Here is a 14,991-nt window from a genome sequence, read left to right as displayed (position 1 = left end):
AAACCTTTGAGTTTAAAATATGAATGTTTTTGAAGTAGTGTTGGAAACTGAAGCATGAGTTAGTATAATATAATGACACTTGATCAACGTGATTATATTACAGTAATTCATGCTAAATTTCTAAATGAAACGTGATGATTCACAGATCATAACATCATCATGTGCCATGTTATACGACTCTTTTATTCTATTTAACCTCTAAAATATCAAGAAAATATTTCTTGATGATTCGGCCTTTTCCAAGGTATTCTAGTAATTTGACAAGTCAAGATCGTGCCATCACAATTTCCTTCCTAGAACATTAACAATGTTCATTCCGAAATTCATATCTGTGAATTATGGACCATTACAAGCGGTGCTTAATCGCAAGAAGAAGAAACGAAAGGACAAAACTCCGAAATAGAAATTGGGGTATAAATTGCAGTAAATAAAACAGAGCATTAACTATGGATGCCAATGATTATAGAAGATAGAAACAGAGACTTTGAAATATAAGGGAAGATATAAAGCCCAACGACAAACCAAAAAAATTATAAATCATATATATCGATGCATATAGCAATATAAAGACACGGGAGAACTAGAAACACTATAAACCCAAGAGCATAGTAGAAGTAAATAGATTCTTCCAGCGGTAGATGAAAAAGAAGAATGACCGATATGAAAGTTATAAGTATATCGAGAATCAGAACTGGATGGAGCATATTGATGAATACTTTAAAATATGAGTTGAGGGGGAAAGAATAGAAGGTGATGAAACATGACTAGGAACTTAGAAATCAACAGATTTAACTCACACAATGACGGAATAAGTGAATCAAACCCTCTAGTGAATAGGTTAAGCTTTTTGGGATTAATTTAGTCATACCACAACTAAATCAAGTGTGATTAGATCAACACCTAGAGCTATTATTCACCACCTGGATGATTTGGGTTGAGAGAGAATCGGAGGAGCTCACCATATTTGAGTGTGTGTAACAAATGAGAGGCTTAACCTAAAATGAAGAACATAAGACTTTATATACCCCTGCTATTGACTCACCCGTACGATTCATCCATCACACATACGAGTTGGCTTCATCAGCCGTACGGGTGATCACTCACTCGTGTCTTCTCATCATGTAAGGTTGCATGTAAGGTTGTTGGAACATTTGCATTTGGTATGGATTCATCATCATGGGATTTTGGTAAGTAAAGGTGTTTTGTGGTGGCATATAATATTGGTTAGGTATTTGATTCTGAAACTGGTTCTGGGGCACATTAGGTATCGTTTGGGATTGCGCTGTTGGGAATCCAGGTGGTGTATCATCATTTCCAGAATGCCTCGCCAATTCAAGCTCATTAATTTTGTCCTCAGCCTCTTTTAGCTTGCTTTCTAACTGAAGGATGTAACTACTCTGATCATCATCCGACTCAACACCCTCTTCTGGTGCTCTGAATGTTCCGGGGTTGGAGGGGCCAGTTACGTTTCTATCAGCCATACCTGTCCTACAAAACATCTCACACAAAAGCTTAGTGGATAACAGTTAGTTCAATCACAACTAACACACGTATATCCTATTTTCCACTTAGCCCCCACTCCCACAGACATGTTTGACTTGCCTCAGGGTTTAGGAACAAAATACGCGCACATATTTGCTGCCAAACCATGCTCTGATACCAACTTGTAACACCGGCAATTTTTTTTTTTTTAAAACACAGTGGAAGACTTTATTAACAAACACACTATAAGTCGCGTCATTACATTAATCTGAGTAATTAAGTTTAAGTTTACACAACGGTGTTACGTTATTACAAAACATGATTTAAACAAAAGTCCACATCAGAGTAGGGTTGTCAAACATGTCTTCTGCATCAGCACCCATCCCGACTAGCAGTACCTAAACCTGCAAGGGGTAATTATGTGGGGGATTAGCGCACCGCTAAGTGAATGGAATCTATCTAACAGATATAACTTAAGTCACACACAAGCTATATACTAACAACAACACATGCTAACTACCAACTAGCATACAATAAGACAATACGAGGATCGGCGGCTTGTACGAGCACACGACTCCTAGCTGATCGGACTTGAGTCTACCGATAGTCCCTGCTACTCAATTCACAGTATAGTTATCCAGATGCAGGGGATGCATCGTTCACACTATACTCCACAATCAGTAGCCTATGGACCCAACCTCCCCTAGGCACGGTTGACCTCATACGGACTCTAACCTCTCCTAGGCACGGTCTCGAGTCCCCAGTCTCCCTAAGCCCGACTGGTGCCATTCACACAGTGTACACATAAATCACATACAACATCAAGCATACTATATTATTCTAACATGGCAATTTCTACACTATGCATGGTAAAAGAGTCAACCACAGTAGCATGATATGCTACTTAAACTCTATCCGGAGATTGCCCACTCACCAATTACCAGCAACTGCTCAGTTATTATTTCTGAGCTTCCTCCTTGTCCTTATAACCTGAGAACAACACAAACAAAGTTAATATACATATCCAATAAATAATATAATCATTTCATACAATTAACTAGGTCATAACACCATATATTCATAATTTTATGAGTCTACATCATGACTCCACTCAATAATGGCATACAGGTGCGTGCAAAACACGACATACACACTAAAACTCCTTTTCTGGCCAAAAGCAGTTTGATCTAGTTTCTTAAAAGTTCACCATTGAAAAGTATTCTTTATTACGATTCTAACGATAGTTTATTCATCAAAAACGGAGTTACGTTTTGAAAGTTACGCCCGTTTTAATTTCATAAAAGGTACTGTAGCAAAATAGTGGCACTGTAGCAACTCGGGTACTGTAGCAAAATAGTGACAATGTAGCAACACGGTACTGTAGAAAATAGTGACACTGCAGCAACTCGAGTACTGTAGCAAATAGTGACACTGTAGCAACTCAGTACTGTAGCAAATAGTGACACTGTAGCAACTCGGTACTGTAGCAAATAGTGACACTGTAGCAACTCGATACTGTAGCAAAATACTGTAGCAAAATGCTGTAGCAACTGGTTTCGAACAAGTTCGCTGATTTCAAACATTTTTTGCCCAAAACTCGATTTTTGAGCGATTTTGATCAAATTTTAAGCACATGGAAGCTACTAAACATATATACAACCTATTTCTAACATCTATTGATGTTTTTGGAACATTAAACAACAAGATTTGAGCTAATTTTTTCAAAAACCCATAAGAACACTAAAACCCAATTTTCAACAAGATTAATACATAAATCTTTGTAATACTTACCTTAAGATGATCACAAGAACACAAGGAATCGATTGCTAACTTCAATTAATCCAAAAGCTCACAAAATCAAATTAGGGTTCAAGAGGAATAAGAAGTTAGGTACGGGATGTAATTTGGGAATTTTAGAGAGAAGGAGAAAAATGAGCTGAATCACAGCTCTCTAGTCACTTAATTGGGTTAAAACACATACCCATCAACACACGGGTATTTATCAGTTATCTTATCTGATAACCTTTCGTATCTCCTTAGGCGGTCCTAACGGAGTCCAAATTAAATAAACCAACCTGTTCTGGGACCCTTGTCACAAACTGGTCACAACACAATTATAATAAAACACTAATAAAATAATTAAAATAAAAGCACTTAAGACTAAGCACAAACCCTAAGGGCAAAATAGGCAACTTACAACTAGCCCGGGTTTCAGTCTGTTACAAAACATCACCCGTCATGGGTTCAATATATCTTATGATTGAAGATGTTTCATATCCAACATATATTCCCATCCTTCTTTGAGGACCCATTTTAGTGCGTTGTGGTGGTGCGATAGGAACATAAACCGCACAACCAAATGTTCTAAGGTGGGAAATATTTGGCTGATGGCCAAAAGCAAGTTGCAAGGGAGAATATGTATGACTTGCACTTGGTCTAATGCGAATTAATGATGCAGCATGTAAAATTGCATGACCTCATACAGATACTGGGAGTTTTGTTCTCATTATCAATGGTCTAGCTATTAACTGTAATCGTTTAATTAGTGATTCGGCTAAACCATTTTGTGTATGCACATGAGCGACAGGATGTTCAACAACAATCCCAATAGACATGCAAAAATCATTAAATGCTTGAGATGTAAACTTACCAGCATTATCCAATCTCACCCTTTTAATAGTATAATCAGGGAAATGTGCTCTCAATTTAATAATTTGAGCAAGAAATTTTGCAAATGCCATGTTTCGACTTTATAATAGACACACATGAGATCATCTACTAGATGCGTCTATTAGAACCATGAAATATCTAAATGGTCCACATGGTGGATGAATTGGTCCACATATATCACCTTGAATTCTTTCAAGAAACAATGGTGATTCTTTTTCAACCTTAAGAGGTGATGGTCTTATTATCAAATTTTCAAGTGAGCATGATGTACATGGGATAAGTGCATCATGGGGGATCTTTTGATCCGTCAATGGATGTCCATGTGTATTTTGAATTATTCTTTTCATCATTGTTGATCCTGGGTGGCCTAATCTTTCATGCCACAGATTGATCATTACAGGATCACATGCCTTTTCATTAACTACCATGTGTGCTTCTGGTACATTTATATATGTATAATGTAAACCAGAACTAAGTCTTGGTAGTTTTTCAATCACATGCTTCTTGTCAGTGATACTTAAGTATTTATCATTTTCTGTAGTCACGGACTGATAATCATATCCATTTTGGTATATGTCAGAGAAGCTTAACAAATTTCTCTTTGACATGGGAGAAAATAAGGTATTTTTTATCAGAAAATTTGTACCATTTGGTAACATGAATTTTGCCTTTCCCATTCCTTTTATTAAATCCGCAGGACCTGATATAGTATGTACCGTTCCTTCTGTTGCTTTAAAATCGGTGAAATATTTTTAGATTTGAGTATAGTGTGTGTGGTACCACTGTCTGCAATACAAAGATCCCACTATTTGACTGATTTTGCACTCCAGTAGTGTACATCATGAACTTCAAAATATGAGAAACAAATAATGAGTACATAATTCATCAATATATTACATTCAAAATATGTTATAAATGAAAGTACATAATAAGGAAACATATAGTAAAGTAAATATGGTATAGATCGTAAATCTACATCCATTTATTTGATATGGACATATAATAGAAAATTTATTCATTAAAGTAGTCACTTGTTGGCTCGGTGATTTTTGTATTAAGGTCATCGACAAGATTTGCCTCTTTTCCTTTTCCCTTTAGGGATTCTTGATATTGATTAACAGAATATTGATTTGTTCGACAGTTCTTAGACCAGTGTCCAATTTTACCACATCGATAACACGAATCTTCAATATTCTTTGAAGAGCTTCCTTCAACATTATGATTTGTGGGATTGTATGGTAGTTGAGATTTATAATTTTGTGGATTATTATTTCTTTGTCCACGACCACGACCACCGTAACCATTACGACCATGACCACCACCATGACCATTACCATAAGGATGATTTCGAACATAGTTATGATTTTTATTATTGCTATGGTAATTTCCATGATGATAGTTTTGGCCAATATGACCACGACCTCGCCCACGTCCTCGTCCAGGTGCATTTCTTTTTTTATTATTATTATTATTAATAGCATTAGCTTCAGGGAATGCTAGCGCACCCGTAGGACGAGATTCTTGATTCTTCATCAGTAATTCTTTATTTACTTCTGCAACTAAGAGATAAGTTTGAAGTTTGGAAAAAGTTTTGTAATTCTGCAATCTTAAATTTTCTTGTATAGTAATGTTTGCAGAATGCATTGTGAAGAAAGTTTTCTCCATCATATCAGCATCACTTATTTCTTGACCACAGAATTGAAGCTTTGAACGGATTTTGAACATGGCCGAGATGTATTCACTTACCTTTTTAAAGTCTTGGAACCTTAGATTTCTCCATTCTTCCCTCGCAGCTGGGAGTAATATTTCCTTTTGATTATCGAATCTACTCTTGATACTTTCCCATAAAACATGTGGATCTTTGATAGTGAGATACATATGTTTTAAGGTGATATCAATATGTTTGTGAATAAAAGCAATTGATTTTAATTTATCTTGGTCAGAACAAGTATTGTTTTCTTTTAAAGTTTCTAGAATACCCAATGATCCAAGATTTATTTCTACATCCATGACCCATGATGTGTAGTTTGTTCCCGATACGTCTAGGGCATCAAACTCAAGCTTTGATAAGTTTGACATTTTCTATTTTCAGAAAGATGAGCAACATAAATTATAATCATAATCAATTTCTAACAACATGAAATTAGAATCATTTTAAATTCATCAGTAGCAAACAACAGAATAATGGTATGATTACAAATAATAAAACCACAAGGGCAGGATAGAATATAGGTTCATCCGGTGGTATATTAGCAACAATGACGATAATTAATATGACCAATACAATAGAAAAAATCATCCTTGTGTGAATCATCTTTACAAAAAAATTTTGAGAGTGGTAATCTGAGAAAATGAAGATTGATTTGTGAAAATGTGAAAACGGAGATGTTTATTTTATATTTGAAAAATATAGTCGTTGTAACGTCGTCAGTTGACGTTAACAACCGTTATGTATATATGACCGTTGTAACGTCGTTAGTTGACGTTAACGAATGTTATGTACTCGTTATATTAATAATCATTTTAATAAAAGAATTTTATTAGTATAAATATGATTACTATAAAATACATTTAGTATAAATATGTTTAGTATAAATACGAAGATTAAGAGAATAAACATATTACGCATAAATAATAAATTTACGAATAAACATTAGTATGCATGAAATAAATAATGATTAATTGCATAAATAATCATAAATGTTAGATAACATAAATATAAATGTTAGTGAAGTTAATAAGAGTTAGATTACATAAATATAATTCAGGCGGTATAACCGACCATATATAACATAAATATAAATGTTAATGAAGTTAATAAAAGTTAGATTACAGAAATATAATTTAGGCGGTATAACCGACCATATATAACATAAATATAAATGTTAATGAAGTTAATAAAAGTTATATTACAGAAATATAATTTAGGCGGTATAACCGACCATATATAACTTAAATAACATAAATATAAATGTTAGTTATGATGATAATAATAATTATCTTACTAATAAATAATAGAAGATATCGTTAAAGAATTTTTTTATTACTTTGATTATACGGAGCACTTCGTGCTGATAACATGTTATAATTTAGGAGTTTATAACTACCTTTAGTGGCCTAACTCTTAGCTATAAACTATTAATGATTTAAAGAGAGAAGAGGGAATATATCTTTATATATATGTAAATATTGGTACACATACCGGATTACAATCGATCGCATATTTATAGTACAATAATTCACTGTGCAGTTAGGTGGAAAGTAATATATCCGTGACTTTGATCCACCAAATTATACTTTAACAAATAAATGTGTCGGCCATGATTATGACTTATAACAAAATGTTACTTTACATTACTATTTATAACATTTGTATTTTTTTTTCCCATTACTTTTTTTAGTCGGTCAACCACCACAACCGTTTTACAATCTCTACTGAGTAGCATACAACTATGCAATTTGGAGCACATTTTATTTCTAAAATTTCTAACATATATTATATATAGATTCAATTAGAAAACAGAATAAGACAAAAAACGGGCACTATTCAATTAGGATAATTTTGTAATTAAACCCAACTCCAGGGGTACATGAATAGCAGCTTTTTTGATAGCGACGTTTTTAAATATATAAATATCATTGACTGTAACATAATAACACAAAAATATAAGTGGTTGGGTGACTTGGTGGCCTTTATTGTTTCCAGATGGGTGCAGGTTCGATTCTTGCATGGGGCGTTTTTTAACTTTTTTATTATTTTTTTTTTTCTTTCAGGGATTCAGGCTAGCGATTTTGATCCCAGCGAAACGGACCGACCCTAATCCTTGTTTCTATCAAATTTTGAGAATCAAGCACATAAATTAAATGAGATACAAATTATATTATATTATACTATATATCATTTGAAAAGGCCAGGTTTACCGTTGACATCGTCCTATGATGTCTTTTAACTTTATTTCTCAAGGGTATTTCTGTATTTTCACTCATCATTAAGAATCAAAATACAAAAATCTAACTTATATCAAAACAGTACAAGTCAAGGTAAGAAAAGCAGAGTACAAATGAATGCTAACTCTAATCCTCTTTGTTTTCTGAATCATCATCACCATTTTCTTGAGCTTCTTCTTCATGTTCGACATCATCTTCATCATCACTATATTCACTCTCATCATCATCATATTCATCTTCCTCCACATCTTCTTCTTCAACCCCATCCTCAATTCCTGCACCCTCATCCACCTGAACACCACCCCTAGTCCCAGCTCTAGTCCTTTTCAAAACCTTTAGCTTTATATTCATCTTTGTATCACACCCTAACCACGAGTCACTCAAACAATACAAAGTCAAATTATAAGTACCCTCTTCGGGAGCCATAAACGGACCTATAACTAACCTCGACCCGTTTCTCACTTTCTCAATCGCTTCTTTAACAGCATAATTCAGTTCCTTTGGGCTAGCCCCAGCCCATTCTTTCGATTCACGGATCACTTTTGGGGCAGCGATTAATGCTGCAGATTCATCCATGAAGCTGACTTTTTGTGATATCCAAACACTGTTGGCATTTGGGTCGGCTAACAGTAACCAAAAGTTTTCTTCTTTGTGAAAAGGGTAATCTGGGCAATGGGGAAGGGCTCGAACCTTGTGATTGTTACGGTTAAGTGTGACCCAACCTCGCATTGTAACTATGTCACCTTCTTGTATTGCTTCTTCACCTTCAGTTTCACATTTGATGTCAAATGTGATTTTAGGCATCATTTCTAGAACTGTTTCTACGTCTTGGGATTGGGATAAAGAAAATCCAGCAACCTTTGTTAATAATTCTGCACGTTCTTGTTGGTTCAAGTCTCGAAAATCCTCAAAAGTACGCACTTTCTGCAAGTGGAGAAACGATAATGAGAAATTACAACCATAAATATATGATAGATGTGACGAAATAGGCGGGCAGAAAGAGCAAAACATACTTTATATGTCTCTTAGCAAAACAGAATGACAACAAAAAAAATGTCATGGTGGGTATCAATTTTCTAAGTATCCAAGTTAAATTGAAGTCTTAATTTAATATTTAAAGAAATGTCAGAGAAATCATATTAACAAGCCTTCTGAAGACCTTTGACAATGATGTATTAATTATAGGAGTAACAAAACTTAGAAAAATAATGTATTTCACATATAAACAACTCACTCTAAGATGGAAATTTCAGCCTACTAGTTTATATATAGGTCGTGTCGCACTATCTTTCATCTCTAAAAAATTTAACTAAAAAGGAAAGTTCCTAAATGGACCAAATATGTTTACATTACTATAGAGTCGAAGGTATCCATAGTGTTCTTTTAATGTACAATTGATGATTACTGCCATATTATAGTTTTGTTAAATATATACTATACAAAACAGGCAATTGTTTCCGATTAGCTCATTCGTCAACTTCAACCCGTATTACCATCTTCAATACATTAGCTAATCTCTAACCAGAAAGATACAAGACTTAACCAAAATTCCACAATGTAAGAGTAAGAAAAAAGATACATAAAAGGTGGGTGCCCACATACCTTTCTAGCAAGCTTTTTAAGGACAGCTTCACTGAAATGTGGTAGTTGCAGAAACGGGGCTATTCCTTCAACAGACCCTCCAACAGGTTTTCTTGCACTAAAAGGAACTGCCTACATGTATGTAACATCGAGAAAATTAGCAACAATTGAAATGTGTATGATTTTTCTATTTCTTTATTAGAAATCAAAACATATGTGCAAACAAACAACACCTGTATGATACTCTGTGAGAGCTCAACCACTCCGATTGCAGGTCTCAGCCACCCATGTCCATGTGGAGGCCGCTGTAAAACTGCCATCTACAACAAGAAATATATACCTTACATTATCAAAACTTCCAGGATATTTAACCAAATATATTATATATAGCATTTAAACAAGCAAAAAAAGGAAAAACAATAACCATTATTGAAAAAATACTGATAATTTTAGTTTTAATCATCATCTAAATATATCATTTTACTCCACACATAAGGTAACAGATCTGTTTTGCTGATGTGCAGACATATAAGTTGCCATGTCATTAAAACTGGTACCACATCACCAGTTTACAAGTGATATGGGGTATTCAAAACAGTTGCTCACATTAACAGTTAAAAGACACATATAATAGCAATTTTAGGTCAAGTTTAATGCATTTTCAGACACGTAACTGAAACAAGAAAGAAACTTTAAAGAATGAATATTGTTAGATGACTGTAATCACATAACCTCTTTAATGGATAAAGACAAAGTAGGGATACCTTCATTAACTCTTCAAGAAGGCGAGGAGCAACCTCAAGTATACGTCTAAAATCCTGTTGCAACGATGGAGATAGACATCCTGTCTCACGCGTTAGTTGAGCTTGAACTAACAACTCGGTCTGCAGTCAAAAGTTTGTAACCAATGTCAAAAGCAAGTATAAAATTATTTACACAGAAAGATCAATAACCATAGACATAAATGATGATAACCTTCACTAAAGCCGGATGTTGCTTCCAAAACTTAGCTTGTTCTTGCTTAATGTTTTTAAGGTCTAAATTTAACTCGCTTCTGACCAAAACAAACAGTCTCTGAAGGGGTTCTCCATCGCTTCTACGAACTGGGATTTCCATGTACTCAGCGGCTTTTATAAAAACATCCATAACCTTGCTGTAATTTCAAACCAAAAAAAAAAAAGTGAACTGAAGGAAAAAGTACACTGGATTGAAAACAAGAATGTATATTATACAAGAATGTATAATCAGAAACTCAATTCCAAATGAAAATCCAAACAATCTCAAGTCTGTAACATTCTAATTATGAAGTGTAAAAGCCAAAAGTAAATCGTACCTAGGAGCCAATGAGGGCTTCATAAGATAGAAATATGCAGATAATGTATGTTTCAAGACATAGTTTCCAGTATATTTGGATGACCTAGATAGGTACATAACAGCTATCACCAGAGGCAGAATAATGCAAATTCCCACAATCCCAAGTAGATTTATCGCGCCTGATTTCCCATCAATGTTCAATAGAAACTGAGGGAGGGCGATACCCATTTGAAGCCCCTGTAGGAACATTTATTTATAATCAAAACAACTTATCATTAAAACCCCATCTTAATAACACTTACAAAAACTAAATCCATAAATGAAAATAAACATTTTATACCTGCCTGCCATCAGGATGGCCATATTTCTCAAAATTTTCACGTGATATAGGATCTGTTAGAGCCTGATAAGCCTTCGATATGTATTCCACAAAATAATTATGCGCCTCTGAAGAAACAAAAAAAAGAAAGAAATATTATAGCATTGAAAATTTGTACTGAAAAGTGATAAATTTTAAAAAGTGGGTCAAGAGAACCATCAACCTGGATCTGGATTTTTATCTGGATGATACTGAATGGAAAGTCTCCTATATGCCTTCTTAATTTCAGAATCTGTAGCTCCATATTCTAATCCAAGTATACTGAACGGTTCAAAGACTTTTACCTGCCAACCAAAAAAAGAAAGGATACGAATATTGAATATTGAATGGCACAAACACAATATGATTCAATTTAATTAACTCCCTCATTCAATGCTACATTAGAATACTAATTTACCTTTGTGTAATATAGTATGCGTTTTGAACAAAATAATATATGACATATACACATTAGCTATTAACTGTACACAGTATATGTGTTGAGATTAATTTAAGGTATCAAAAAGATCTTATTTGTTGTAACTACACACACACTCACACAAACACATATATATACTCATTCTGCGTAAATATGTTTAAGATTAATTTAACTCGTGATTGCTAAATTAATAAAGATTAGGTGGTTATCAGTTTCATACGCTTAGTATCCAGATTACCTCGTGACTGCTACTTATAATGTGATAGGCCAACATCACCATGATCACCCAAAGCATAACAAGAGTCAAGTTGCTATATGTCGAGAAGTTTGATATCTGTTGTCAAAGCCAATAAAAAAATCAGAGAAGACAAAAATGGAAGATTAGGAATAGGATGTACGTATATATAATTATAGGTTGAAAAAGAGACTGACACGTCTAATTACGGATTTGTGATACTTCCCAGACTGCAAGCAGACAGAACATTGGCATTTGGTGATTCTAGCCTTTTTAGTAGCTAAATGATATAACTGAAATATAGTGTATGGGACTAAAGGCAGAGCCAATAAGGAGAAGATAAAGATTGGGAAAAGTGTATTGTTTTCTTCTGATGCAGCCATGTTGAATTCTTCTTATAAATAGTAGGGCTTTCCCAGATTATGACCCTGCAGTCGATATAATACTTAGGATCATTAATCATTAATAGTTAATAAAGTAATAACAATAACAGTAACAATAACAATAACAATAACAATAACAGTACCAATAATAATAATGATGATAATGACATCAACATGACTAATATAATGTTAAAACTAAATATCGGACACACCATTAAGGTACCTACATTACACCAAGACCTAGGAGTTGTTCTATTAGGGAAAAAAGACATGCACGGTAGATTCTAGACCATATATTCCCTACTTGGGCAAAATAAAATGTGTTTATATAGGTTTGGAATGATTGACATTCCATATAAGATAGATGCATTTTTAAAAACGTACTAATGTGTTGTACAGAGTATTTAAAAGGACATCTAAGTAGTGTCAAATGATTATATTTTAATAATCTTTGATGCAGATTATGTGTAGTGTTTTTTTGTAAGACGTTGATACATAAGAGTTGGCTATGACTAATATGAACCTTGATAAGTAGAAAAATAAAGGGAAACGCAACCGGAATTCTCGTAGATCTGATGCCACTCAAGGAACTGGAAAAGTATATCTCAATTACGCTGTTTGAAAATGATAAACATAAACGGTTTATTAGATGAACGGTTTATCAACGACGTAAAAGAACCTCAAACTTACAAGGTATTAACTTAGTAATGAAGAACTAGGCATCCAAAATAGTGACATGATTAATGAAATTAGTAAGATCCTACATTCCTACTTCCTTTTAATCATTTTGTAATTCTTAACTGTAGGGTTTACCTTTTAAATAAAAGTAAGTGAATATACTCAATTTTATTATCAGCTATTTAAATTTAAATTATGTATCATGTGTGCTACAGCGTCGATTACACAAGAATATAAAACATTACATTACATTTGAAGAACAAATAAAAGAATAGAAAACGTTACGTTACATAAGCCTCGTGAAACAGTCATGTATACGGTTTGAAGGTCATATACAGTCATCTTTATAAGTCTAACAGACGAGCAACAACCTTATCTACGATAACATTATACGAATGGAATAGACGAAACATAGAGAGACTCACTTGAAAGATCAACCTAATTACCAACTGATCAGCAGAAATCTATGTATATATGTATATATATTATAGCACTATGGAGTAAAATTTATACCATATAACACCGGAAACCGACGAAAGTAGCGAGAACCTACCGATTTACAGATTTTTAAGTTGATCCAGTGATCAAATTTTCTCAAAAATGAAATAACTTATAGATTCTCAAGTTAAATTTACTCAATTTCACATTGACACTGAATCAATTGAGTTAAAAAATATAAACAACGATTTGAGTGCAGCTATATGCGATTACATAAATACAAAAAACGGATATAATGATCGACAAACTGTTGCCTTTGTGGAAGACGAATGAAGTAAAATATATAAACATTTATATAAGTAGGGATTTTGAAAGTGATTTAATTAATTGATTAATCTTATTACCTTTGTGGAGGTTTGAGTTGATGAAGACTTGAATTCGTTGTTACGAAAAGGAGCCCTAACTCAATTTGTGCTCAGATCTTCGTAATAAAACGGACTCTTCAATTTATTATAATTTGCAGTTTCAATTTATTATTGGCAGTACGAAATTATAAATTATATTATATTATACTAATTTAATTTGACATTGAAAACTCCGGGATTAATCGGTTAGAACACAGGGAGTTCGTTGTTAAATTTCAGTGCTAAATTTAACACTGGATTTAACATTGAGGTCAAAACAGGAGAGAGTCGTTCGTTGTTAAATTTCAGTGTTAAATTTAACACTGAGACCAAAACAGGAGAAATTGTTCAGTGTTAAATCTCAGTGTTAAATCATTATTTATTTATTTTTTCTTTTTTCTTATTGATTATTTAGTTTAGTTATTATTAATTAATTTAAAATTTATTTATTTATTTTTTAATTTATGTAACTAACTAACATATAAAATGTATAAAATAAATAAAACAATAATTATAATTATGTTAGTTTAACAAAAATATATAAACCAAAATTTTAACCCAACTTGTTTAAATAAATTGGCCCATTTTTAAAAAAATTTGACCACACTTTTTAGCCCAATTTTAGCCCATGTTTTAACCTAAAATACTTTTATCTAATCATCTTCTTCAACAACAAGAAGAAGAAGAAGAAGAAGAAGAAGAAGAAGAAGAAGAAGAAGAAGAAGAAGAAGAAGAAGAAGAAGAAGAAGAAGAAGAAGAAGAAGAAGAAGAAGGGAAAAAAAATTAACATTGAGGCTACAACCACCGTCGCCTGGCTAACGGTGACACTCGACGCCGGATTTTAACGATTTTAACAGCGGGCCGGAGTGGGGATTCCCACCGTCGCCACCGTTAAATCCCTTTAACGGTGAAAAAAAGCTTCGACTCCTTGTGCTCTTATACTCCGTATTACGTAGTACTTTCTTTACATTGAAATAATATATTTCAAAATAAAAATTATATATTATATTATATTATATTATATAATAAATAATAAATAAATATTAAAGAAAACTATAATG

The 14,991-nt window shown here is 33.3% G+C and overlaps 1 protein-coding gene across 1 annotated transcript; it reads right to left on the bottom strand.

The window, feature by feature from the left end:
* Window positions 1-8,038: 8,038 nt before the first annotated feature.
* LOC139851937 (dnaJ protein ERDJ2-like) lies at window positions 8,039-14,061 on the bottom strand. The gene is made up of 11 exons (XM_071841134.1): window positions 13,931-14,061; window positions 12,225-12,455; window positions 12,031-12,126; window positions 11,538-11,658; window positions 11,336-11,442; window positions 11,015-11,232; window positions 10,657-10,834; window positions 10,446-10,565; window positions 9,915-10,001; window positions 9,703-9,813; window positions 8,039-9,024 (listed from the first exon to the last, which is right to left on the bottom strand). Exons 2-11 carry the CDS (start codon window positions 12,408-12,410, stop codon window positions 8,227-8,229), a joined length of 2,022 nt encoding a protein of 673 aa, XP_071697235.1. The 5' UTR covers window positions 12,411-12,455; window positions 13,931-14,061; the 3' UTR covers window positions 8,039-8,226.
* Window positions 14,062-14,991: the final 930 nt, after the last annotated feature.

The sequence above is a fragment of the Rutidosis leptorrhynchoides genome, chromosome 6 (genome assembly GCF_046630445.1).
Source record: "Rutidosis leptorrhynchoides isolate AG116_Rl617_1_P2 chromosome 6, CSIRO_AGI_Rlap_v1, whole genome shotgun sequence".
Taxonomy (NCBI): domain Eukaryota; kingdom Viridiplantae; phylum Streptophyta; class Magnoliopsida; order Asterales; family Asteraceae; genus Rutidosis; species Rutidosis leptorrhynchoides.
The sequence above is the reverse complement of the archived record's forward strand: the minus strand, read 5'-3'. Positions and strand labels throughout refer to the sequence as shown.